Source organism: Ochotona princeps, chromosome 16 (assembly GCF_030435755.1).
Source record: "Ochotona princeps isolate mOchPri1 chromosome 16, mOchPri1.hap1, whole genome shotgun sequence".
Lineage (NCBI taxonomy): Eukaryota > Metazoa > Chordata > Mammalia > Lagomorpha > Ochotonidae > Ochotona > Ochotona princeps.
This window is the reverse complement of record NC_080847.1, coordinates 9,177,863-9,203,024: the sequence shown is the minus strand read 5'-3', so window position 1 is coordinate 9,203,024 and position 25,162 is coordinate 9,177,863. Positions and strand designations below refer to the sequence as shown.

Here is a 25,162-nt window from a genome sequence, read left to right as displayed (position 1 = left end):
GATGCAGCCTAGGATGCCAGCAGACTGCATCAGGGCACCTGAGTCCCAGCTTCCCAGCGCTGTGGCCCTTTGGGAGGCCCAAGTAATTGAGTCCCTGCCATCTGTCCCTGGCTGTTTTGGGGCATTTGGATGGTGAACCAGTGCATGGATCAATTTCTCCATCTCTCTGCCTTTCAAATAAGATACATTTTCAGAACAATGAAATTGAGCTGGTGGTATCCCACAGGGGCTTAAGCCACCACCTGCAATGCTATATGGGCACTTGTTCAAGCCTGGCTGTTCCACGTGCAATCCAGCTCCCTGCTAATGGCCTGGGAAAAGCAGATGTCCCTGTGTTCACGTGGGAGACCCAGATGAAGCTCCTGGCTGTGGCCTGGCCCAGTCCCAGCTGCTGCAACCATTTGGGGAATGAATCAGTGGATGGAAGACATCTCTTGCTAACTTTTTCAAATAAATCCATCTTAATTAAAAAAAAAAGAAAAGAAACTATAAAAGGGACCTCAAAGAAAACCTTAAGCGTAAAGAACAGAAATCAGGGCCCAGCACAGTGGCCTAGCAGCTAAAGTCCTTGCCTTGCACACACCAGGATTCCATATGGGCACTGGTTCTAATCTCAGCAGCTTCACTTCCCATCCAGCTCCCTGCTTGTGGCCTGGGAAAGCAGTCAAGGACGGCCCAAAGCCTTGGAACTCTGCACCCGCGTGGGAGACCTGGAGGAATAAGCTCCTGGCTTCAGATCGGTTCAGCTCTGGCTGTTGCAGCCAGAATGTATCAACGGATGGAAGATCTTCCTCTCTGTCTGTCCTAGTCTGTATATCTGACTTTCCAAATAAAATAAATGTTAAAAAAAGAAAAAAAGGGGCCCGGCGGCGTGGCCTATCGGCTAAAGTCCTCGCCTTGAAAGCCCAGGGATCCCATAGGGGCACCGGTTCTAATCCCGGCAGCTCCACTTCCCATCCAGCTGCCTGCTTGTGGCCTGGGAAAGCAGTCGAGGACGGCCCAATGCACTGGGACCCTGCACCCGCGTGGGAGATCTGGAAGAGGTTCCTGGTTCCCGGCTTTGGATCGGCGCGCACCGGCTGTTGCGGCTCACTTGGGGAGTGAAAACATCGGATAGAAGATTTTCCTCTCTGTCTCTCCTCCTCTCTGTATATCCGGCTTTCCAATAATAAAATCTTTAAAAAAAAAACAGACAGACAGACATCAATAGACAACACAGACAGGGGCTGTGGCTCTCAAAGGGCAGGGCAGAACTGGGGTGCGCACCCAGGCCTGCCTGACCCTAAAACCCCAGTGCTGTAAGAAGCACTGCGCTGCTTAGCAGTGTGCTCAGCATAGCAGCCAGGTCCTATCTGCGAGAAGTCCACAGAGGGGCACACCATCCTGGCCAGGCTGCTGCCCGACGCTGCGCATGTGCCTTCCTGTCTGGGGTCATCCTGCCCCCTGTTGGCCAAAAGACAGCACTCCTCACCCTGCCCTTGGTGTCTTTTTATTGAACCTCAGACTCTCGGGCTTGTGCTTATTAACATCTTTTTCTTTCATAAGGAGATTTAATTATTATTTGAAAGGCAGAGTGACATAGCTCTTCCAACCACTGGCTACTACTGCAGGGGTTAGGCCAGGCAGAAGCTGGAAGCTTCTTTTGGGTCAGCCACGTGGGTTCAGGGGCCCCAGGCCTTGGGCCATCCTACATTGCTTTTCCAGGTCACAAACAGGGAGCTGGATGGGAGGTGGGGCGTGGGGGGAGATGGAGGACAGTGCTAAATGCCTCTGCCTATGGAACTGTATCATGAAAAATAAAATAAAAAACAAAAGCAGCCAGGATTAGAACAATACCCACATGTGATGCCTGCTCGGTAGGCACCACCAGCCCCATCTGTGATTTTGTGCTTTTTTGTTTGTTTTTAAGATTTATTTATTTTAATTGGAAAGTCAGACTTACAGAGAGGAGAGACAGAGACAAAGATCTTCCATCGCTGATTTACTCCCCAAGTGGCTGCAACTTCCAGAACTGAGATGACCTGAAGCCAGGAGTCAGGAGCTTCCTCCAGGCCTCCCATGTGGGTGCAGGGTCCTCAGGCTTTGGGCTGTGCTTCACTGCTTTCCCAGGCCATAGGCAGGGAGCTGGATGGGAAGTAGAGCAGCCAGGAAGTGAGCCAGCGCCCATATGGATCCTGGTGCGTGCAAGGTGAGGATTTACTCACTGGACCATTGCACCGGGACCCTGTGTTCTGGCTTGCTCCCAAAATGCTTGCTACAGCCAAATCCTGGCTAGGCAGGAGCCAGAAGCCAGGCCATCACATGGTCCCCCATGCAGAGCCAGCACCTGCTGTTGCCCGTGGTGTGTGCGCGCAGCAAACAAGGCATCAGGAGTGGAGCCAGGACTGAGGGCCAGCACTCCAACACTGGCTGCCCAGCTCCTAAGTGCAGTGACAGCCCCTGCGGCTGCTTCTCTTAAGGCCTCCCTGCTCTTCCTCCCACCCCCATCTTCAGTGCCAATTCCTTATTAGTGATCCTCACACTGGATCACACAGCAGAACCAACCACCTGCAGTGTTAGCACAGTCACACAGGACTCGGGCCTCTCCCCATTGCCTCCGAATCGGTCCCTCCGGGTCAGGGCCTGAGAACCTGCATTGCTCCCAGATTCCCAAATGTACGTGCCAGCTAACTCCTGCAACTGAGGCTGACAGCCCCTCCCTCACAAAGTGCACACTCAGATGGGAGCTGGTTGGGTCAGCTAAGCAGGCGAGAATGGAAGAGTGTGATTCATTTACAAGGGGCCTGGTGGGCTGGAGCATCAGCGGGGCATGGTAGGCACCTGCCTCTGTCACCGGCAGCTCATACGGGTGCCAGTTCCAGCCCCAGCCGCTCCACTTCCATCCCGGAGGACAGCAGAGGATGGTCCATCCCGGTCGTGGGTCCCAGCATGACAACAATGCTGGGACCACAATGAAGCTTCTGGCTTTGACCTGGCCAAAAGGGGAGGGGAAGCAGGCAGGATGGGGAGGGCACCCAGCCCTGGTGAAGTCAAGAAAGGTGGGTAGACCAGAATTCCTGCCTGAGGCAGCCCCCACCCTTCCACTGTGGCCCTGCCCACCGAACAACACCGGCCAGCCCAGGGGCACAAGGAGCTTGGTGAGGCCAGCCGTGACGCCACATACTCCATCCCATCGCGAGGAAGTTGTGCCCCTCCAGGCCCCCTGGTGACCAAGGAGTGCTCCCCTCTTGCAGTCCTGCCCCAAAGCCTGGGCAAGGTCCTGGGATCACGCAGCAATCTGGGCAGGCGCGCCCAGGCCCTGACACCCCCACCGCTGGGAGCAAACGCCCCGTGGTAGGGAGGGTTGGGCATCCCAGTGCCCTCAGGGCGTTCGAGGCCCCCTGGGATGCCATGGGGTGCATGGCCCCAACATCTAGGCCGCCTGCGTCTGGGTCCTACTCAGCCCAGCACGCCTGTCTGGGCTAAGACCACAACTTCCCAGGCAAAAAAGGGCAGGCCTGGCTGACCCCCAGGCCGGGCCCTCTCTAAACTCACGGGCCCAACGCCGGGCAGCCCAGCCAGTGGGCGGGACCTGCTCTTGGCCCAGCAAATTCCCCAAGCAGACTCACCCACTCAAGGCAGCGAGGGGCTCTCGCCTGCTAGTCCTGAAGGGCTGGGCAGCCACGCAGACACAGGCTACTGCAGGCCGGGGCCTTCTCCCCTGGCTTCCGACGCTTGGGGAGGAGAAAGGAAGTTCAACCGGAGCAGCCGGCGGAGAGGCCACGCAGCTTGGGCACGCTGCATCACCCTGGGCGCGCATGTTGCGTCACCGTGATTTAGCCCAGAGAGGAGCTGCACCTGGCTGAGGCCAGGATCTGCATAAGCATGTTCACCTGCGCGTGAAGCCAGTGCAGCCCCTAACACAGACCACTTAGCAAACCAACAGCTGACTTGGCTTATTGGGTGCGAACTGGGTATTGTGGTTTCACGTTTTCAACTGTGAATTTTAATAAGATTTCTGATGAAAATGCAAATCCCAGACTGAATTTCAACGCAGAAAATTGCACATAAGGGATTTTAATAGAGCGATCACACACTGGAATGAGAATGAATCATTGGAAATCACCCGGAGCAGGCCAGGGCTATTAGCTGCTCTGTTTCTGAGGCTGCTCCCTGCTTCAGCCTTGGGGAAGCAGCAGGGGACGGCCCCAGGGCTTGAGACCCTCGGACCACCTGGGAGGCCCGGATGGAGTTCCTGGCTATTGGTTTCCACCCCATCCTCCTCCTGGCTGCTCTGGCCGTTTGGCAGTGAACCAGCAGATGGAAGATCTCTCCATCACACACACTCTCTCTTTCTCTCTCGATCTGCCTTCCAAATAAATAAAATACACCTTTAAAAGAATGCAGCTCACCTATTTCTTCTTACTTCATTAGTAAGGTTACCGGACAATGTAAAACTACCCACTTGGCCTGTGTTAGACAGGCATCTTGAGGTTTTTTCTGAATGGCACTAGAATGAGGGAGAAGGCAGGATGGGCCCTGGGCATAGTGACTGAGACGCCACCCGGGACGCTTGCTCCCGGTCCCAGCTCTTCCTCTTCCTGCTCAGCCTGCACCTGGGGAGGCAGCAGTGGCGGCTCAAGAAGCTGAGGCCATGCCACCCGCACCTGTTCCCGGCTCCTGACTTCAGCCTGGCCCAGGCACAGCTGGTGTAAGCATTTACAGACATTCAGCAGGTGAGACTGTCTATCTCTCCAGCCCTCAATCCCTCCATCCCTCTCTGCTTCTCTCCCCATCTGTCCCTTTGAAATAAAAAGAAAGGGAGAGAGGGAAGGAAGGATGGAGGAAGGAAGCCCCAAATCACTGTCGAGCAGCTCTCACACTGGCCACCAGGTGGCAGCCTTACCCCGGAATGCTGGGGGAGGAACTGACAGATGACTTATTTCAAAGATTTTTTTATTGGAAAGTCAGATATACAGAAAGGAAGATCTTCCGTCCGATGATTGACTCCCCAAGTGACCACACCGGGTGGAACTGAGCTAATCTGAAGCCAGGAGCCCAGAGCCTCTTCTGGGTCTCGCACACGGGTGCAGGGTTCCAAAGCTTTGGGCCGTCCTCGACTGCCCTCCCAGGCCACAAGCAGGGAGCTGGATGGGAAGCAGGGCTGCTGGGATTAGAACCAGCGCCCATATGGGATCCCAGCGTGTGCAATGCAAGGACTTTAGCCACTAGGCTATTGTGCCAGGCCCAACAGGTGACTTTTGTGGAGAGAGGTTTGTCCCTTAGTGTGCTATTATACGAATCACACTTAAGAGTTCACTTGCCTGTAAACACCTGTGGACATTAGAAATGCATCAGGGTTGGGGCCCAGCGGAGTGGCCTAGTGGCTAAAGTCCTTCCCTTGAACGCGCCAGGATCCCATATGGGCGCCGGTTCTAATCCCGGCAGCTCCACTTCCCATCCAGCTCCCTGCTTGTGGTCTGGGAAAGCAGTCGAGGACGGCCCAAAGCTTTGGGACCCTGCACCCGTGTGGGAGACCTGGAAGAGGTTCCTGGTTCCCGGCTTCGGATTGGCGCGCACCGGCTGTTGCGGCTCACTTGGGGAGTGAATCATCGGAAGGAAGATATTCCTGTCTCTCCTCTCTGTAAATCTGACTTTGTAATAATAAAAAAAAAAAAAAAAACCTTAGGAAAAAAAAGAAAGAAATGTATCAGGCCCAGTGCGATAGAGTAGTGGTTAAAGTCCTCGTCTTGCGTGCCTGGGATCCCATATGTGCGCCAGTTCTAATCCCGGCAGCCCTGCTTCCCATCCAGCTCCCTGCTCTTGACCTGGGAAAGCAGTCGAGGACGGCCCAAAGGTTTGGGACCCTGTACCCGTGTGGGAGACCCAGAAGAAGCTCCTGGCTCCTGGCTTTGGATCGGCACAGCTCCAGCCGTTGTGGCCGCTTGGGGAGTGAACCATCAGATGGAAGATCTTCCTCTCTGTCTCTCCTCCTCCTCTGCATATCCACCTTTCCAATAAAAATAAATGAATCTAAAAAAAAAAAGAAAGAAAGAAATGCATGCCCACAGCGTTCTGTATAATGAGCAGCTTTCCCCCTCTGCTTTCATTTGGCTTGGGTCAACTTAGCCATGCACAGCTGCCTGCCAGAAGGCTCCTATGGTGGTGCTGACCTGAATCCCCACCCAGGGAAGTCTCGGGCAGAGAGGAAGGGTCACTTGGTCACTTGGCTGGAGGCTAACAGCAGTGCAGCCCCTTGCTTAGTGACAGGGACAGCTCCCCGAGCCACAGAGACATAGGCAGTGGGTGCTTCTGAACAGATGTTTTTATTGGAGACTTGGCATGGACTGGCAAGGCCCACAGGCTCAATTGGCTGCCAGGATCTGCTGCACCCAGGAGATGAGGGCGGTGACACGGGTATACACGGCAGGGGTGGAGGTGGAGCAGGTGCTGCTGCCCCAGGACACGATGCCCACCAGGGTCCAGGCGCCATTCTTCTTGCAGACCAGGGGGCCACCAGAGTCGCCCTGCAGGAGGGAGAGGAAGCCTTGTCTCCAGTCCTGGAGAAATGGGTGCCAGGGCCCAGGACACCCTGGCAGGGAGGGAGGAATAGGGAGACACCTGGATGGTAGGGCACACACCTGTAGCTCTACTATCTACTCCCGGGATGGGGCAGCTGTCTCCCTGTCCCTAAGCCTCCCTGGGGCACCTGCAGCTCCCGGGGTTTGGGGAGGACCAAGTCGCTGCAGGCCGCTGGGCGTCAAGCAGCCCAGGGACTCTGACAGCCTGGGTTCTGGCCTTCCTGGGCACAGTGGGCAGGGAGCAATGGGAAGCTAAGGGGGCTGAGGGGTGGGGAGCCCCGCGGCTGTACTGCCTACATTGCAGGAGGAGACACCATTGGCGCCGGCACAGATCATGACGTCGGTGATCCGAGTGCCCCAGTACTTCTGGCAGTCAGCCTTGGACACGAGCGGCAGGACAGCCTGCTGCAGCTTGTCAGGGGTTGTAGTGGCTGTAGGGACACAGGGGGCCAGGTTAGGGCCCCTCAGTGCTCCCCAGGGTGCAGCTGGGCCTCAGACAGCTGTAGCGCAGGTTGTGTCCCCACATGCCCCCCTGTGCCCTGCATATGCCAGCTGCTTCCAGCCTGTTGGGCAGCCTCCCTTCCAGGCAAGGCTGCCAGTGGAGCAGGGGTCACACCAGGGTTGGGGCAGGGGGCAGTTTGTCTTACCACTGGATTTGATCTTGCCCCATCCCGTGGTGGCACACAGTGTGCCGGCCGGGAAGTCATCGTTTGCCTCGGGCAGGCACACGGCAGACACGGTATCAGAGAAGGTGGCGGGGGTGGCCAGCTTGATCAGGGTGATGTCGTTGCGGATGGTAAAAATGTTGAAGCTAGGGTTCTTGAAAACCTGGGCAGAGACACAGGAATGCAGGGTGAGGCCCTGAAGGAGGACTGCAGGTGGGGGTGGGGGCTGGCGCCGGGGGTGGGGGCTGGCGCCGGGGGTGGGGGCTGACACCAGGGCTGGTGGTTAGAGGTAAACTCCGCCTCTGGCGGCCCATTGAAGGAGGAATAGACCACAGGGGCCCCGAAAGGAGCATTCTGAGGCCACCCCAGGCCCTCCTCCCTTTAGCCCAGAGGGTCTTCTCCTTATTACACACCCCTCACCCCCTGACCCTCCCTGCCCTAGCCAGCATGATCCCGGTATACCTTGGCAATCTTCAGCACCTGCACCGCCTCCTCACTGGAGCCCTGGTCAAACTCCCCAGCCACGACCAAGTGGGAGGTACTGCACAGCACCAAAGAGAAGGGCCGATGTCCACCACCAGGGAGGGCGCCGGGGCCAGCAGACACGTGTGTGTTCACGTGCACCTGCCCCACCCCCCACCATGTGCTCAGGCACATGCGCGCAGGACAGCTGCAGCCAGCAGTAGCTGTGACCTTGGCAACGGTCCTGCTACAGGACCCTGGGCAGAGTGCATTTTCCAGAGTTCCAATAAAGGACATCAGTGAATGGAGGGCTTACAGGAGTTGTCCTAGGTGACTTCCCTCCCCCACCCCATGCCCACAACCCTCACCTGACCCCGCAGTGGGCAGCAGTGACCACCCAGTTCTCATTGATGAGGGAGCCCCCGCAGAAGTGGAAGCCGGTGCTGTCCTGGGGAGGAGAGAGGGGGCGGTCAGGGCTCCCCACTGGACAGCACCCCCATACTGCCAATCTCCCTCCCAGAACCCCACTCTTACTTGTAGGGACACCTGCCAGGGCCAGGATCCAGGGACAGCGTCCTCTCCATTGACAATCCTGGACAGGCCATTCAGCACAGGTTTGATGGCGGGGACCCCACAGCCTGGGGGCGGGGTGGAGAAGAGCTCACCTCTTTGTACCCCAGTTACCTTCTCTGCAAACTGCCCGGATCCACCCCTCCAACCTTCAGACTCAGGAATCCTGGGCACAGCTATGTGGCCCCTGCCAGGGTCACCGTGCTGCCAGCAGCAGAAATGAGGCCAGGCCATCAAGGGCTGCAGCTCAGCCTCCAGGCCCACACTCTGCCCTGGGACCCTGACCAGGCACAGCTGTGCTGAGGCTCAGTGTCCCCGTCTCTGAAATGGGGAGAATGCCAAGTGTAGAGCACACAGCTCCTCTGTTTGACCCGGGGCTCGGTAACCCCAAGTCCTAGGGAATCCCCAGCACTGGCACAGCACCAGGAGGATGGAGTGCCCCATGTCCCACTGTGGAGCTCTAATAAATTCTCAGTTTTCCTGTCTGTCAGTCTCCCCAAACATTCATTGTATGCAGATTGGGCTTCCAATGTAATAAAAGGACTCTGTCTCATACCACAAGTGGTGCCACCCCTGTGGGCGACCTCGCTTGACCCCTCACTCCTGGATTTGGCCACGTCCAAACCCTTTCGGACATTTGGAAATTGCCAATGCCCAAGCAGATGGGTGGGAGTATGCTTCTGTTTCTCAAATAAGAATTTCAAAGCAATGTCTGAAGCGAGATTCGCTAAATCTTAATGAGATTTAGCACATTAAGCACAGACAGCGCTGCTGTTTCTCTTAGTGCCTGGTGAGTAACCCCTTGGCCACACACTACCCCCAGCACCCCACTGGATCCAGGGCAGGGCAGAGACTCAGCGGTCCTGAGCCAAGCCCCAGGGTCCTCAGGCCCTAACTCCACAGCTTCTCTACTGGGACCTGACTGACTCTCACCAGGAGCTCAGGGACTTCCGTGCTAGTTCCCTGGCCCCAGCACTTACCGAAGGCAGCCCCCAGGAGGGCGAAGCTGGAGAGGAGCCAAAGGCAAGCCATGGTGCTGCAGTCAGTCGGGCAGGTATGCAGCTCGCCTGCTGGGCCATCTTTTATAACCTGGGGGGACTCCCCAAACCCCACCCAGCACCTGAGGCCCCACCCCACCAAGGATGCTGGAAAGAGCCCTGCCCCCTGTTATCCAGGGACCTTGGGCGATAAGTGGTCCCATACGGGCTAGCCTGGCCCTCAGCCTGGAACACCTCAGCAGACTCTGGGAAAAGGACACCTGCTCATCCCAGGGCCCCAGAGTCCGGAGCCCGTCAGCAAGGCCAGGAGCCTGCCGCCCTGCTGGTGGAGGCTGGAGAGGCCTCACACTATCTCTCTGTGTCAGGACCCCTGGGATGGGATCCTGGGCCTTGGCTCTCAGCAGAATGCTTGACGCAGATTGCCTGGAAAAGCAAAGGAGTGCAGGGTAGTGGGGACCAGTGTGGAGGGTCAGCTCACCAGAGGCCCAGCCAAGCACTGTGTGGGTGACGAGAAATCGCCCTAACCGGTGGCCATTGTCGGCCACAGGACACTGACTCACTGAGGGGCTGTCCCTGCTCTCTCAGGGGAGAGAGAATTATGTCATTTTTAGCTTCTCAGTAAATGGAGCTTTGATGCATGTGGCCAGAGTCACTGAGGAAGCAAACACTATTCTCATCCCAGAAATGTCACCAAGTACCCCAGGGACGTGGGGCAGGAGGGGAGGCCAAGGGACATTTCAGCTCCCTGCACACAGGTCCTGCCCACCCAGCCACATGCAGTCCCAGCACGGAGGCTCCTGGGTAAGCAGTGTCCCCAGGAGGGGACAGCCATGGCTGTTGCTCAGCCAGTAAGAATGGATAAAAGGGGGCCCGCCGTGATGGCGTAGTGGTTAAGGTCCTCGCCTTGAACGCCCCGGGATCCCATATGGGCGCCGGTTCTAACCCCGGCAGCCCCACTTCCCAGCCAGCTCCCTGCTTGTGGCCTGGGAAAGCAGTTGAGGACGGCCCAAAGCTTTGGGACCCTGCCCCCGTGTGGGAGACCTGGAGGAAGAGGCTCCTGGCTTCAGATTGGCTCAGCTCCAGCCGTTGCTGCCGCTTGGGGAGTGAATCATCGGACGGAATATCTTCCTGTCTCTCCTCTCTGTATATCCGCCTTTCCAATAAAAATTAAAAAAAATAAATCGGGCCCGGCGGCGTGGCCTAGCAGCTAAAGTCCTCGCCTTGAAACCACCGGGATCCCATATGGGCGCCGGTTCTAATCCCGGCAGCTCCACTTCCCATCCAGCTGCCTGCTTGTGGCCTGGGAAAGCAGTCGAGGACAGCCCAATGCATTGGGACACTGCACCCGCGTGGGAGACCTGGAAGAGGTTCCTGGTTCCCGGCTTCGGATCGGCGCGCATCGGCCCTTTGCGGCTCACTTGGGGAGTGAATCATGGGACGGAAGATCTTCCTCTCTGTCTCTCCTCCTCTCTGTATATCTGGCTGTAATAAAAAATGAATAAATCTTTAAAAAAATAAATCTTAAAAAAAAAAAGAAAATAAGAATGGATAAAAGGGAATGGCCATGGTCACTGGGGCATGGCATTGGGGGTGGACACTCAGGGACAGTGGCAGCAGCAGACACATAGGCTGAGCCAGGACAAAAGCCAGTCCACGGAGCACACACTGCCACAAATTCATGACCCCAGCCCTGCCACAGTGCTAGTTCCCAGTGTTTGATTTATAAATTTGATCTTGTGGACTGGCACTATGGATAAAGCTGCAGCGTGTGGTGTCAGAATTCCATAGGGACACCAGTCTGAATTCCAGCTGCTGCACTTCTCATCCAGTTCCCTGCGAATGAGCCTGGGAAAGCAGCAGAGGATGGCTCACGTCTGTGGGTCCCTGCACCCGTGTGGGAGACCCAGGAAAAACTCCTGGCTCCTGGCTTTGGTTGCTGTGGGCAGTTGGGGAGTAAAGACTTGCTGGTCTCTGTATTTGCCTTTCAAATAAATGAAAAATAAACTAAAAAAAATGAACACACGCTCATTGGGCAGTGAATAGGACTGGGGAGGGGCGCGACCTTGGGCCTGGGAGTTTAAACTTCCAGCAGCCTCCCGGCTGCTGGTGGGTCTCAGGACAGGGCGTCTCATGCCTGGATCCCAGACGCCAGCCACCACGTGCACGTGGTAAACTGTCCCCAGGGGGCCAGTGTGCCATTTGGTGCCAGACTCCTCCTGTTGGCCGCCCGGCCAGGCAGCTCTGGGGTTTTGGTTCTTTGAATCGCTGCTTAGGTAGCTTCAGGTTAAACCCACTGAGCTTCTAGGACGTGAATCAATCGTAAATATTCCCAATGACAGTAACTCTTCCTTTGAAAAACTTGCAATCACTGAACAATGCTGACCACCAAATACCAGTCCATGCAAAACTATGGCTCAGGGCTTGTCCAGCAGAATCATATCCTGTTACCTGACATGATGATGGATCAGGAGAAGGGTCACATTAAGCAGGGCCATTACATTAACTAGCACTCGAGAACAAATCCGGGGGTAGATTCTGTGAGGGATGTGTGGGCCAAACCCTGTGGAAATTCTAGCCCCACTGGTTAGCTCGAGGGTTGGGGTGGTGATGGACTAAGCTAGGTGTGACCAAGGAGCCTGCCATCAATCACAGGTAAAGGAACCCACAACAGTCTGGACTGGTCAAGGCAGCAGCACCCAAATGTGCATCCTTACTAGGGTGTGGGGTGGGCCGGGCTGCAACGTTCACCAGCTCATACAAGGCCAAATGGAAGGCCAGACTTCACCGGAACCTGGCCTAAACCCAATGGCATGTATGAGAACTGGGTCTGGGAGTGGATTAAGTGGAGGAACTTGGGAAACTCCCTTGGTGAGTCATAGCTCCCACTGGTGAACATGTGGTCCAGACCTGGGGGTTGGAGAAGCTGGGCAAAGTAGCTCCAACAGCTGGCTAATGTGTCAATTGGTCATGGAACAGGGTGGACTGGGCAGGACTGAGCAAACCTTAGCCCACAAGCGAAACTAGAGACCAGGATGGAGCACAGGTCATGCTGAGCTAGGCTCTTGCACCTACCGGTCTGCATGAGTCAAGGATGCTAAGCCACAGTGTCTAAGGCAGAGGCCGGGACAGGTGATGGGCTGAGCTAAGCTGAGTCAGAGCAACCACTGGCAGGTGTGTGATCTATGGCTGGGAACAGACCCAGCTGGAGAGCTAAGGGGACAATCCTAGCTGGGTTGAGGTTCCCACCAAGGGGCACGTGGCCTGGAATGGGGGCTGCGTTCTGATCAGGAAACGGTCTTAGTCTCCGTTGGCAAAAGTGTGGACTGGGATTGGATGCACCGAGCCGGGTCAGACTCTAACACCCTCTGGTGTCCTGGAGGACCAGGGTAGATGTGGGATGGACTAGGCAAGGTCTCAACCCCTACTGAGCCATGTGTGAGCCATATGTGGGTATGGACGAGCCATGGCTGGGCTGAAACATCCAACAGCAAGGACCAGTTTGGGTTGAAGGCCAGTCAGGAAAAGCCACAGTTCCTGCTAGGAGAGGAGGTGAACTGAGTAGGGCTGGCTCATGGACCCACTGGTATGCACAAAATCTGGCATTGGGAGAGGTTCTGGGCCGTCCTTGACTGCTTTCCCAGGCCACAAGCAGGGAGCTGGATGGGAAGTGGAGCTGCTGGGATTAGAACCGACGCCCATATGGGATCCTAGCACATTCAAGGCGAGGACTTAAGCCGCTAGGCCACGCTGCTGGGCCCTGGGAGAGGTTCTGATGGAGGAGTCTGGGCAGCTCCTCTGGCAGGACACAGACTTGGCAGGTAAGTGCAAGAAACATGATAGGAAACAGCCCAGAACAGGCCATGAAAAGCTACCCACTGGCATACATTTGGCATGGGTTGGGAGACCAGGCTGAATCAGTTCTCGTCAACCACTGGCAAATCCAAGCACCAGAACAGTGTGGGTCGAGCTGGGTTCGATAGCAACAAAAACTAGTGCACGGTGCGGAATGCCAAGGTGAGGTTGCATGTACGGGATGTGACCGCAGCACCCAACCAGCACACGTGAGAACCAGGGAGGGAGGGGGCAGAGCCGGCAGGGGAATAAGGGTTGGTTCCCTTGCTGGACAGCTACTCCCACTGGAGAGTGTAAGCTGGGATGGGGGCAGACCAGACTGGGCAGGGCTACAACACCTGTGCACCTCATGCAGACCAGATCAGGGAAAAGCCAGGCTGGGCTGATTATTCCCACTGTTGCAAACAAAATTAGAGCGGGTGAGGGTTGTTTGGGCTTAGCTACAGCATCAGCTGGCAGAAGCTGGCACTGGGGTCTAATTCTGTCAAGTCAAATCACAGAACCACATGGAGAGTGCATAATCCGGGAGTGGGAGAGGCCTGGGAGGGAAATAGTGGGCTCCTCTCTCTTGGGTTACCACTTCTACAGGAAGGCACAAAAACTAGGACAGAGGCTGGGGTGGCTAGACAGATACCCAACAGCATCTGTGTAGGCTGCATAGTGGAGCTGGTTAGATGGGACAAAGCTTTAATGCCCATTGACGTGTACGAGAGCCGAATGGGATGTGGGACAGCCTGGACTACTGCTACACATACTGGCAAACCAGGGTAGGGGGCGGGCCTGGTGGGGGTTATTGTGGGTCGCTCCAACTAGGCTGCAGCTCCCACTGGTTTATGGGAGGGCTGAGTATGTGATGGGCAGAACCAGGCTGGACTGCAACACCCATTGGTTCCAGTGGAAGTCGGGGCTGAAAACAGAACCAACCCAGTGATCGCAACCACCAGCTGATCAGGGCGATGGACTGTGCTGGGCCCTGTACTTGCTAGTACATACAAGAATCTGGTCTGAGAACACCTCAGACAAAGTTTCTTTGGAGATCTCCCCAATCGAAATGCTGGACTCAGAACCCTAACCAAGAAAAGACAGAAGACAGAACAGGTCAATCAACCATCTCAGCTATATGTTGGCAGCGAAATATGGGACAAATGGAGACTCCATGATGGACTATGTCAATCAGTGGATTCTTCAAAGACCTCATCGTGCTTGGAGTGGCAAAACTGGCAGCGATTCATAACTGGTGAACTATCAAAACCACTTGAGCAAGAACCTCGGAGCATGCCCTACATCTGGGACCTGGGGAGGGTGGGAAATTGGGTGGGCCTTCTCCCTTAATACCCTCCTTTAAACAATATGGGAATAACAGTCTTACCCACTTTCCTATAGCCCTTGAATCTTTTTACCCTAATTAACTATGTAAAGATTGTCAAAAAATAATAAAAAAAACATAAATTAAAAAAAATGAACACACGGAAGAGTGCCTCCCCCACCCACACCCAGCGTCTGCTCCCCACTCTTTCCCGAGGGCACTAGCCTGTACCTAGGCACCCTTAGGCTCCCACAGACCCACAGCTGCCCGTTTCCCATCCGCTCAGCTGCCTGTACCAGCTGTGTACTCCCACACGGGTCAAGGCCACGTGCCCACGGCTATGTGGCAGCTCCTGCCAGGCCAGGCCCACTGGCCTCAGGCTCCCCAGGGCCCTCCCAGGTCTGCCCCCTTTCCTCTCCCCATGGGGGACCCCTGCCCTCCAAGCTCCTCAATCCTTGGATTTTGGGGCTTCTTGCAACCCCAGACACTTGCGCCCAGGCCTGTCAGTATGCCTGGAGAACCTGGGGGCTACTTCTGCAAACTTCGTTGTTAACTGCCCGTAGGCATCCACCAGCGATGATGAGGAGGAGGACAACAGATCCTTATCTTACTCTTTTCCCTAAACCCACCCAGGGAAGCTCGCCGAACGAAGGGGTTTGTGTTACTGTGTTTGGTCTACTCCAGCAGGCAGCTGCTGGTTGCTGGTCACCAGGCTGAAAGGCAGGCAGACCTGGCCAGGTATGGCAGCTACAGCTGCCCTGTCAACAGACTAGCCTCTAGGCCAGGGAAGGGGCCTGGTCAGGCCATTTGTTGAAGGCAGATCCACCTGCAACACCAGCAGCCCGTGTAGGTGTGCACTGAAATTCCAGCTGCTCCACTTACGAACCAGCTCCCTGCTTATGGTCTGGGAAAATAGCAGAGGACGGCTCAGGTCCTTGGGCCCCTGCACCTTATGGGAGACCTGGAGTAAACTCCTGGTTCCTGGCTTTGACTGGGCTCCGCACTGGCTGTTGGAGCCTTCTGGGGTGTGAACCAGTGGACAGAAGATTCCTCTTTCTGTTTGCTTTTCAAGTAAATAAATCTTTAAAAAGCAAAACAAAACAAAGAATGAGCAGCCTGGCTGGTGTGCTGGGGCCCAGTCGGAACCACACAGACCCAGCACCACAGAGCATAGGAACATGACCAAGGCTCCACAGCTGTCTACTGTAAACCAAAACCCAGCCTGCACTCCTTGCGGCCTGCGCCCTCTGACAGGCAGCCTCAGCCCCACCTGCACCCTGCTCATGCTCCTAGGGCTGGGAAAGCACCCTTTCCCGCTGTCCCCACCACAGTTGGAGGTCCAGCCCAGCACCATCAACTGTCACCAGGGTGCTGGCAGGGGTCCAGTCCTACTCCCCACCCACCCCCACACACACATTCTCCCTGTGCACACAGGCTGGCTCAAGTGAGCAGTGGGCATTGTGCCCTCAAGACACTGCAGGCCTCTACCACCATCCCGAGCACTGGCGGCCATGGCCCTTGCCACCCACACTCTCCCTGAAGCCTCTGATCTGCACCACAGGAACACACCTGCTCCCCGCACCTCACCCTGCTTGGGTACTGCCCAGGGATTTTTGAACAAATTACTTGTCCAACATCCTCCAAGTCTTGAGGGGCTGGGGCTTGGACACTGGCCTCCAGACAAGTTCTGGAGGCCCCCACAAGTGGCAGAGCCTGAAGGAGGAAGCTCTGGGTCAGGGTCCCCTGGATCAGCTAAATGCTGCCCTTGGCCCTGGCCTCAGGCTCAGCTGTGTGCCCTCTCAGGCTCTCTTGGCAGTGCTGCTTTGTGCTCCTGCCAGGCCAGACAGCCACGCAGGGAAGGGAGTGTCACCTCAAGGTCTCCAGATAAGTCTAGCACACAGGGTGCTGTAACAGGGAGCCTGGGCAGGTGCCCTCCACCTGTACACACAGCATCATGGCCATCCTCTGGCTCTTTTCCTGCTGCGCCCTCCTGGGCACTACCTATGGTAGGTGTTAGACCAGGCAGAGGTTACCTTGCCCCAGTCTTGCTGGCAACAGGCAGCGGGGATCCCTGCTCCTGGCATTTAGTATTCCCCGCTAGCCATATGTCTGCCACAGGTAGCAGTCCTAGTGCCGCCTAAGGCCTTGTACCCTGGTGGGGGCAGCTGGGGCCTGGTCCTCCTCCCCACCCTGCACTTTCCACTCTGGTTCACTGTACATCTACAGGGTGCCAGAGGCACAGCTAGGCCTCAGCCCGCTGACTTGCTCATAACCCTGTAAGGCTGTGCGATGCCACTCCATTGTCAGGTAGACTGAAGCTCAGCAGCATGGCCAGGCAGCTGAGGGCCCAGGACTAAAGCCATACAGCTCACTTCACAGCTCCCTGTGCGTCTGGCCTGGGTCAAGGTAGGTCCTCTGCCCCTCACACAGCCTTGTTTCCAGGGCTGGATACAATTAAGGCTGACTTAGAGGAGGGGAGGGCTGGAAGGGGACCACAGGCTAGGACAGGGGTGCAGAAGAGAAGAGCTTGGGCCTTGGGATTTCAGTCAGGGTCTGGAGTCCACCTCTGTTTCCAACCCTCACCCCAACCCCCTCCCAGCTGTGGGGTCCCTGCCATCAGCCCCCTGCTGACTGGCCTGTCCAGGATCATCAATGGCAAGACCTGCTGTCTGCGGATCCTGGCCCGGGCAGGTGTCCCTACAGGTCAGAGTGTGATTCCGGGAACATGGTGGGGGCAGGGAGGAGTGTGGGGATGGAGGTAGGCCAGGCTGGGGGTGCTGTCCAAGTGGGAGATACTGATATCCTCTCCCCCCCTGGAACAGCACTGGCTTCCACTTCTGCGGGGGCCTCATCAATGAGAACTGGGTGGTCATGCCGCCTACTGCGGGGTCAGGGAAGGGTCTATCGCAGGGCCAGGTGGGGTTGGGGAAGGAAGCTCTCGCTACCCAGGACAACCCTGCAAGCCCTCAACTCACTGGTGCCATTATTGGAACTGCATGGAAAATTCTAGTGCATTCTGGGTCTCCAGGAGGGGCAGGAGCTGTGTGTAACATCATGGTCAGGTACACGCACGGGCTTCTGGGCCTGACATCCTCCCCCTCCTCTCCGACCCTCTGCAGTACTTCTGACTTGGTTGTGGCTGGGGAATTTGACCAGAGCTCCAGCAGGAGGCCGTGCAGGTGCTGAAAATCTCCAAGGTACCAGGGCCTTGGTGCGGGCACGGAATGTGGGGAACCCAGGACAACGGAGACGGAGGCTGTGCCATGAAAGCAAAGAATCTCCAGCCAGGGGTGCCCTGCCCTTCTTGATCATACAGTAATCCACCACAGCGCAGAGGCTGGGAGCAGGGCCTGGGCTCCCGGGGTGGTGAGGGGAGCTTGGAGCATTCCCTTGGGCCTCCCATCCTGGAGTCTTCCCCAGACTCCCATGGTTCCCTGTTTGGCTGCAACCCACAGGTTTTCAGGCACCCCAAGTACGATGAGGCCACCTCCGACAATGACATCACTCTGCTCAAGCTGGGCTTGTACGCCAGCTTCTCACAAACCCTGTCAGCTGTGTGTCTGCCCAGTGCCAGTGCCAACTTTGCAGCCTGCACACTCTGTGCCACCATGGGCTGGGGCATGACCAAGCACACCAGTGAGAGGCTGGCCAGGCTGGGACCCAGAATGCACTAGAATTTTCATGGCATGGGCTGGGTGGGCAGCAGGGCCACAAGCAGGGTATGCTATGCTGACTCCCTTCCCCACCCCGCTCCAGACGCCAACACAGCCAGCAAGCTGCAGCAAGCGTGTCCGGCAGCCAGCGCAGCTGGGGCAGTGAAAGCAGCAATGTGATGATCTGAGCTGGTGCCAGTGGTGTCTCCTCATGTGTGGTACAGGGGCCTGTAGGGCTCTGCCAGCACTCTGCCCTCCCATCTGGGAACGGGGGCCACAGACTAGCTCTCTCCCTTCCTGGAAACATTTGTCCAAGTCTTGGGAGCGACCGGTGGCCTCAGCAGAGGGGATGCAGCACTGGAGGTTCCGGCCTTAGAGGTGCCTGGATGCAGAATTCCACAGATGCCCATGTTGATCAGGCATCATGCCTGGAGTTGTACAATGTGTAGCCTGGGCAGCAGGACACAGTGGCCTGGACTCCAGATTACACTGACCCACCTCTCATAGAGTGTCCTCAATGCCACCCCTGCCCACTCTCCTCCTGGATTTAGGACAAACCAGTTTTTTTGAGCCTCCCACATAGAACCCCTCCCCTAGGACTAGCCCACAGCCCCATGACCACACAGGAACTGAAGCCTTCCCCAGCCCACCCAACAAGCTTTGCTGAGCACCTGCAGAGGTCCCCGGGAACCATGTCCAGACTCCTGGTCTGGGCTGCCTGGATAGCCAGATTCAAGCCTGAGATTCCTGCCCCATTTCCATCTTGCAGGGCGACTCTGGTGGCCCACTGGTCTGCAAGAATGGCGCCTGGACCCTGGGGCAGCAGCACCTGCTCCACCTCCACCCCTGCCATGTATTCCCACGTTACTGCCCTCATCTCCTTTACAGCAGATCCTGGCAGTCAACTGAGGCTGCAGCTGAAAGCATGCCCCTGCCTTGGAAACCATGCTGCTGCTCTCTGGGTCCTATCTGAAAGCTGCCGAGCCAGGGATTCCTGGTTGGACCGGGGTGGGGAGAGGGGTTGTCTCAGAAGAGTCCCTATACCATCTCCTTCCTGACCACAGGGATTCCTGCATCCCAGGAAGGAACAGCACCTGCAGGAGATGGAGGAGGGGTACAGGGGGGCTGAAAGGGGCCCAGGGGACCCCTGCACTTCCCATTCCCTGCATATACCCACCCCGAGGCAGTGGAATCCTCCCCCTGCCTACCTGGAGGCCTGCCCCCCATCCTACCCCACTGGCTTCACCCACCTGTATTTTCAGGGTACCAGGCCATTGTACTCCTGAGCCCCTACCCAGCAGCCCAGCAGCCCAACACCCTGTCCCTCTATTTCTTCCTGGCTGGTCTGCCTGCCTCTGCTGCCCCTGCTGCCCCTGCTGCCCCTGGTTGTGCCTGGGATACCCCTGTCACCTGGAAATGACTCTCGGAACAAACGTGGTCCCCTCACCTTGTGTCTTCTCTATTCACTCAGACACCCCTGGCCCCTCAGAAGCTTGGGGGAGGCCTGGGCTGCTGCACTTCCCCGTCCACCTGCTCAGCTCCTTTGCTGCCTCTGGACTTGCATCTCCCTCAGGTGCAAGCATTCCTCCCCCCTACTAGAGGCTCTGACAGCCAGGCCCTATTCTAGGACCCTGAGTTCAGAGTGGGGTGGGCACTGCCTCAGGATAGCACTCCCTACACAGTGACCTGGGGGCAGCTGCTGGGGGTGTGAGGCACCTGGCACCCTGCAGAAGCCAGCTCCAGGCACCCTGGAGGCGAGGCAGTGCCAGCCTTTAACTGCTGGCTGCCTCAGGTCCCAGCCAGCCCTGCAGTGTGAAATGCTGAGCCTCACCCTCCAAGCCAAATCAGCACAGGGACTCCCCGGGACTTGGCATTTACAGACCCCGAAGCCACTGCTGCCCACCCGCCTAGCAGAGGCCGGCGCTGTTCCCCCCATTCACGGATGGAGACACTGCCAGCCCTGCCTCATTTCTGCTCCTTCAGGCAGTGTGAGTGGCTCCGACTGGGGTCTGTGCCGCCCACTGCGGGGTCAGGTGAACCTTGATGCTTACCCCTCCCGCCCCCAGCAACGCGGCAACAAGAAAGAGAGGATGAGGGGAACAAGTGGCTCCCACCCTTCAACGCAGCTGTCTGCTGGAGAACCTTACTCTAGCAGGCCTCTCCCAGACGCCCCTCCTGCCACCTCCCTTCCCCAGGAAGAGCTGCCGCATGGCAGCTATAGCACACGACCCTGCCTCGTGGGACATGCAGACACTGATGTTTCCCCATCCCGGAGCAGCTTCCCATCACCTGCCCAACCCTGCAGGAGGCACAGCCAGTGCTCCAGCTCCCCATCAAGCCCACCTTGGAGCTTTCCCAAGGTCTCTTCAGAGGGTGCTGGCCACCTCTAACTCTGACATCCATCCTTCTCATCACAGCTAGCCATTTTTTAGACACCTGGGCAACTATTTTTCAGTTTTAGAGTTTTATTTAAATGTAGATGATTAGTCAAATGATTGGAAAATCAATAATGAAAAATAGTCGTTTAGGGTTTTCTCCCAGGAAGGCCGAGAACCTGGCTCCACCTGTGCTTTGAGGATGGGGTCCTCGCAGGCAGCGAGGTGTCCCTCCTGGCAGCAGTGCGCTGTTGGCATAGCTGGCCCTGGGCCGCTCCTGAGGCAGCGCCGTCCACAGCCTGCCCTGTCATAAATACACACACTCCCCAGATGGTTGGGGCGCTGCACCTGAGGCAGAGCGGGGAGGCCTGTCCCCATGCCTGCCACACACCCCTTGTAAGGCCAGTGCCTGGGTGCCCTGGGCCACCACTGGCCCCTCCCCTGCCTTCATTCTCTGGTGTCAAGCAGCTGCCAGCTGACCCAGGACTCGGCGGAACTGCTGGGTGCTGTGGCCCAGCTCCTTGACCCTGTCCACCATGTCTTGGGCTGCAGAGGGTGATGGGTACTGCAGGGCGGCAGCCTTTGTGGTGGCCACGATGCCACGCAGGAGGTCGCAGAGCAGGTTGCTATAGTGCGTGACCTGGCTGCGCACGTCAGCAGCCTTGGCCTGCCGTGACAGCGTGTCCCCTATGAACACCAGCTTGTGGGCGCTGAGGATGACAAACTTGCTGTGTGCCACGAAGATCTTGGGTGGCTGGTTGGTGGCCACAGCGGTGAAGAATGCATCCACGGCGTTGGTCAGAGTAGTCAGGTTGGCCTCGCACTGCTCCAGGTAAAAAAGCAGCAGCTGGCGGTCCGAGGCCCCCAGGCCGCCCGCACGTCCCGGTGCCAGGGGTTGGGCTGGCGTCCAGTTGCTCAGGTCGTGGTCGATGGGCCGCGAAACCTCTTGCTCCAGGCACTCAAACTGCTTCAGCTGGGACAGCAGGGAGGCAGCAGCACGTTAGGCTCTGGGACAGCAGGGTTCCAGTCCGGCCCAAGAGCCAGCCAAATGCCCCCACTGATTGGTGCCACCACTCTAACAGGGGTCACTGGCAAGTTGGAAAAGTCCCCGGCCCAACAGGGCCACAGATTTGAATTTCCCTCCCCCTGCTCAGCAGCATCACATCCTTTACTTCACAGCAGGAAACGAGAAGACACTGAGATGAAGCATGGTCAGGGGATGCCGGGAAGCAAACACAGGGCGTGTCCCTGTCTGGATCCCACATGAGAGCTATGAAAGACAGAGCCACAGGGGCAAAGTACTGGGGACCAGAGCGCTGCCTGTGCAGCTTCCTGTGGGTCTGTACATGTCCCAACAAGAAGTGCTCAAGGGGCAAGTGCTGTGGCACAGCAGAACATGCTGCTGCTTGGTTGGGGAGAGGGGCCTGTATCACCTGGGAGATGGCAGATAACAGCCCAAGCACATGGGTTCCTGCCACCCAGGGGGAGAACTGGATGAAATTCCTGGTTCCTGGTTTTGGCTTGGTCCAGCTGATAATCATGGGCATTTGGCAGATAGAAGATTCTCTCTTACGGTGTCTCCCCATCACTATTAGGTTGTTCACATACATAAACAACTTTGAAATTCAAATACGCCCAGCAGAAGAAGCCTGTCACCCATGACTTTGGGAAACCGCTGTGGTTAAATCGTGAGCACTGACTGCTTAAGATGGGGCACTCAAACACCAGGGGAATGACATGAGGTTCCACATCCCCCGGGGCAGGGGAAGGGCCATGCTAAGGACAGCGGAGAGGCCTGGGAGGCTACTGTGTAAGTGCAGGGATGTTTCCAGTTCTCCATAGCAAAGACTGGAAACAGGAGTAAGGCATGTGGTACCATACAGTCCTCAGCAAGGCAATCTACACGTGCACAAAACTGCTGCATTTCCTTCCAAGGCAAACGCTCCCAATTCCACCTGGGAAAATGCTGTAAGTGTGCAGAAGTGTGGGAGCCACGGGTGTGGTGACAGGCCCTCACCTGGGCCCTCTCGGGATAGACTGTTCTGCTTCAAGCCCTAATTAGCAAAACCCACCTGAACCGACCCTGCAGAACACCTCACAGGCAGCCTTCCCCGACCCACAGCTTCATGAGCCATTCTTTGCTGTGCCCTCTCACCCCAGGGGACACACCTGGCCCCTCTCTTTCAGAATGAGTCTGGTGGGTCTATTCCCTGCACACTCCCACTGACCACAGGCTACTCTGCCCCAGGGATGCCCCCGTTTCCTGCAGCGAGCACCTGGGGCAGGCGCAGTGCGGCAACAGCCACAGTGCCTTCTTCCTGGGCTCCCATTTGGTCCCTTATTCCTACCCTTCGACCCAGACTCATGAGTGGCTCATGAGATATATGCATGAAAGCAAAATCTGGGAATCATCTAAATGTCCAGTTACAAGGAACTGATTCCAAACACCGCACAGCACTTCTCACAAGGGACTGTGTGCATACGTGCAAGCGAATGCACAAAAACGGATCCTGCTGTTTCTTCATCATCCCAGAGTCTCTCAGCCCCTCTACATCACACTCCTACCAACCCAAGCCTGGGCCTCAGCACCAACCCAGGCGGCACAGCAGTCTTTCTCCTCTGCCTTCTTCCTCATGCCCAGGGAAAGGTGTGATATTTTTGGGAGTAGTACACTGGCACAACCAGCTAATCCTCTATTTCCAAGTACTGGCATTCCATAAGGGCACCGGTTTGTATTCTGACTACATTTCCCATCCAGCTCCCTGCTTGCTGCCTGGGAAAGCAGTACAGGACGGCCCAAAGCCTTGGGAAGCTCCTGGCTTCTGGATCAGCTCCAGCCATGACAGGGGCCTCTGCAGCAGAGGCAACGACAGTACTGGGAGAAGCTGGGGCCCAGCGCCTTACCTGCTGCAGCTCCAGCTGGCCCTTCCCTTGCCGAATGATGTTGCCCTTTTCCAGCAGCTCCTTCTGTGTCTTCTCAAACTCTTCCTTACCCTGGGAGAGACAAGAAACAGACTTAGGCCTCTCCTGGATTGGAGGGTGCCATTGGGCTCTGAAGGACACAGCAAGGGCCAGCAGCCACCAGATGGTGCTGCAAGCACACACAGACCTGGGGCAAAACAGCTTTGACATGCCCTAGTCCCTAGCTATTGTGCCCTCCTGTTGTAGGCACTGGGTGCTAGCACTCGCTAGCTTGCCAGCCAGAGCCCCACTACTCCTGGCTGGACCTCCTCTAGTCTCCCAGCATCTCCCATCAGGATATTTATTTCTTCTTTCCACATACCACACTGCATCCCTGCTGTGGTCACTGGAATATTGGAGCACCCGACAAGCTTGGCTCGTGGTGTCTAGTGACCCGAGGACAGAGACACATGGCCCTAAGGGTCAGCAATGGGCTTCAAGAGAGCCATCTGGCCTGGAGGGTCAGAGTGAGAGGTTGAAGGGTCTCCCCAGTACTGGGTTCCAGTACCCCTCCTGAGCACAAGAGCCCTGTGTGTGGGGCCCAGATGAAGATCTCCAAGACAGACACCCACCTGCAGGTGAACGTAGTCATAATCTTCCATCCAGCCTCCCTCACTGTTCTCGTACTGCCCATCTGGCGAGTCCTGGGAAGTGAACTTGGGAGGGGAGGGCAGGGGCCGTGACTGAATGCTGCTGGCCTTGTCAACATGGTTGGGGTGCAGTGGGCCACTGCCATCGGGCCCTGGGACAGGGGCCTTGGTCCGTCTGAAGAGCAATGAGGCATTACCATGTAAGAAGGAAGCCAGTTGCTTGGCATCCTCAGGCACAGCCCGGGAGCAGGCCACGAGACGGTCCAGGTCTTCAGGGGTGGCCCCCAGGCCTCCCCGGCCACTATCAAGCGCCTGGCCATGTACCAGCAGTGTCTGGTACACATCTTCCATCTTTTGCAGTTGTCGGCTGAGCTTGGCATGCAGGGTGCGATCAGAAGTATGGGTGGCATTGCCCACAGCACTGTGGGCAAACTCCAGCAGCTCGTGCACAGCCCCCTGGACAGCGGCCACCGCAGCCCACAAGTCCTGTTTCAGTGGCTCCTGGGACTCTGTGTTGCCACGCAAGCCCCCAGCCCCGCCAGCACTCCCTGCCAGGTCCAGGAGATGGGCCACAGTGGCACTCACACCATGCTGCAGCCGAGCCAGGGCCTCCACAGCCACTTCAAGCTCCATGGGTTCCCGGCCCGGCACGGCAGCCTCCAACGAGGAGGCCGACTGGCTGCTGCGTGTACTGCCCGTGCTGGAGGCTGACAGACGCTTGCCGTCAGCTGGGCCTTCTCGCTCAGCTGGAGGGGGCACGGAGTACACCCCATCATCGAGCATGCTGCTATCAGCCACCTCAGGAGGTACCCGCTCCCGGGGCACATCATACAGCGTCCCAGGGCCTGGCCGCCTCAAGCCAGGGGGCACGTCATAGAGATCGGGAGCGGGCGGAGGCACATCATACACATCCTCGGTGGGCGGGGAGTCTGGGGGTGGAGCAGTGAGGACCAGGGGGTGGCGGGCTGGGTCGAAGGGCTTGGCCTTGGCAAAGGCAGGCGGCACATCATAGGTCTCCTCACGCAGCAACTGGCCATCAGGTACGTCCTTGCTCACAGATGGGGGGATGTCGTACACCTGCAGGTCAAGTGGAGGTCAGGACCTAGCCACAGCACAGGCGCATATGCTCGTGCTGTACTCATGGGTACTGGTTATGCTCAGAGCCCTTCT

General features: G+C 57.1%; 2 protein-coding genes across 3 annotated transcripts in view; both read right to left on the bottom strand.

Annotated features, from left to right (window-relative positions):
• Positions 1 to 6,299: 6,299 nt before the first annotated feature.
• LOC101521949 (chymotrypsinogen B-like) lies at positions 6,300 to 9,289 on the bottom strand. The gene is made up of 7 exons (XM_004584034.2): positions 9,238 to 9,289; positions 8,222 to 8,325; positions 8,056 to 8,135; positions 7,688 to 7,766; positions 7,208 to 7,388; positions 6,858 to 6,991; positions 6,300 to 6,506 (listed from the first exon to the last, which is right to left on the bottom strand). Exons 1-7 carry the CDS (start codon positions 9,287 to 9,289, stop codon positions 6,345 to 6,347), a joined length of 792 nt encoding a protein of 263 aa, XP_004584091.2. The 3' UTR covers positions 6,300 to 6,344.
• Positions 9,290 to 20,521: 11,232 nt separating this feature from the next.
• BCAR1 (BCAR1 scaffold protein, Cas family member) overlaps positions 20,522 to 25,162 on the bottom strand; it is a 30,737-nt gene continuing 26,096 nt past the window's right edge. For both annotated transcript variants that reach the window (XM_058674043.1, XM_058674044.1), the window contains exons 5-7: positions 23,975 to 25,069; positions 23,346 to 23,435; positions 20,522 to 21,414 (exon numbers count right to left, since the gene is read on the bottom strand). In XM_058674043.1, the coding sequence (XP_058530026.1) occupies positions 20,902 to 21,414; positions 23,346 to 23,435; positions 23,975 to 25,069 (1,698 nt within the window). In that variant the 3' untranslated portion in view covers positions 20,522 to 20,901. The remainder of the gene's footprint in view (positions 21,415 to 23,345; positions 23,436 to 23,974; positions 25,070 to 25,162) is intronic.

Bases quoted from the DNA above. Each gene is read 5' to 3' on its own strand.
- LOC101521949 (XM_004584034.2), bottom strand. From the start codon at position 9,289: ATGGCTTGCCTTTGGCTCCTCTCCAGCTTCGCCCTCCTGGGGGCTGCC. The intron at 7,767-8,055 runs GTGAGGGTTGTG...GGTGCTGTGCAG, and splicing joins GCTGCCCACTGCGGGGTCAG to TACCTCCCACTTGGTCGTGG. The intron at 6,992-7,207 runs GTAAGACAAACT...GTGTCCCTACAG, and splicing joins GGGCAAGATCAAATCCAGTG to CCACTACAACCCCTGACAAG.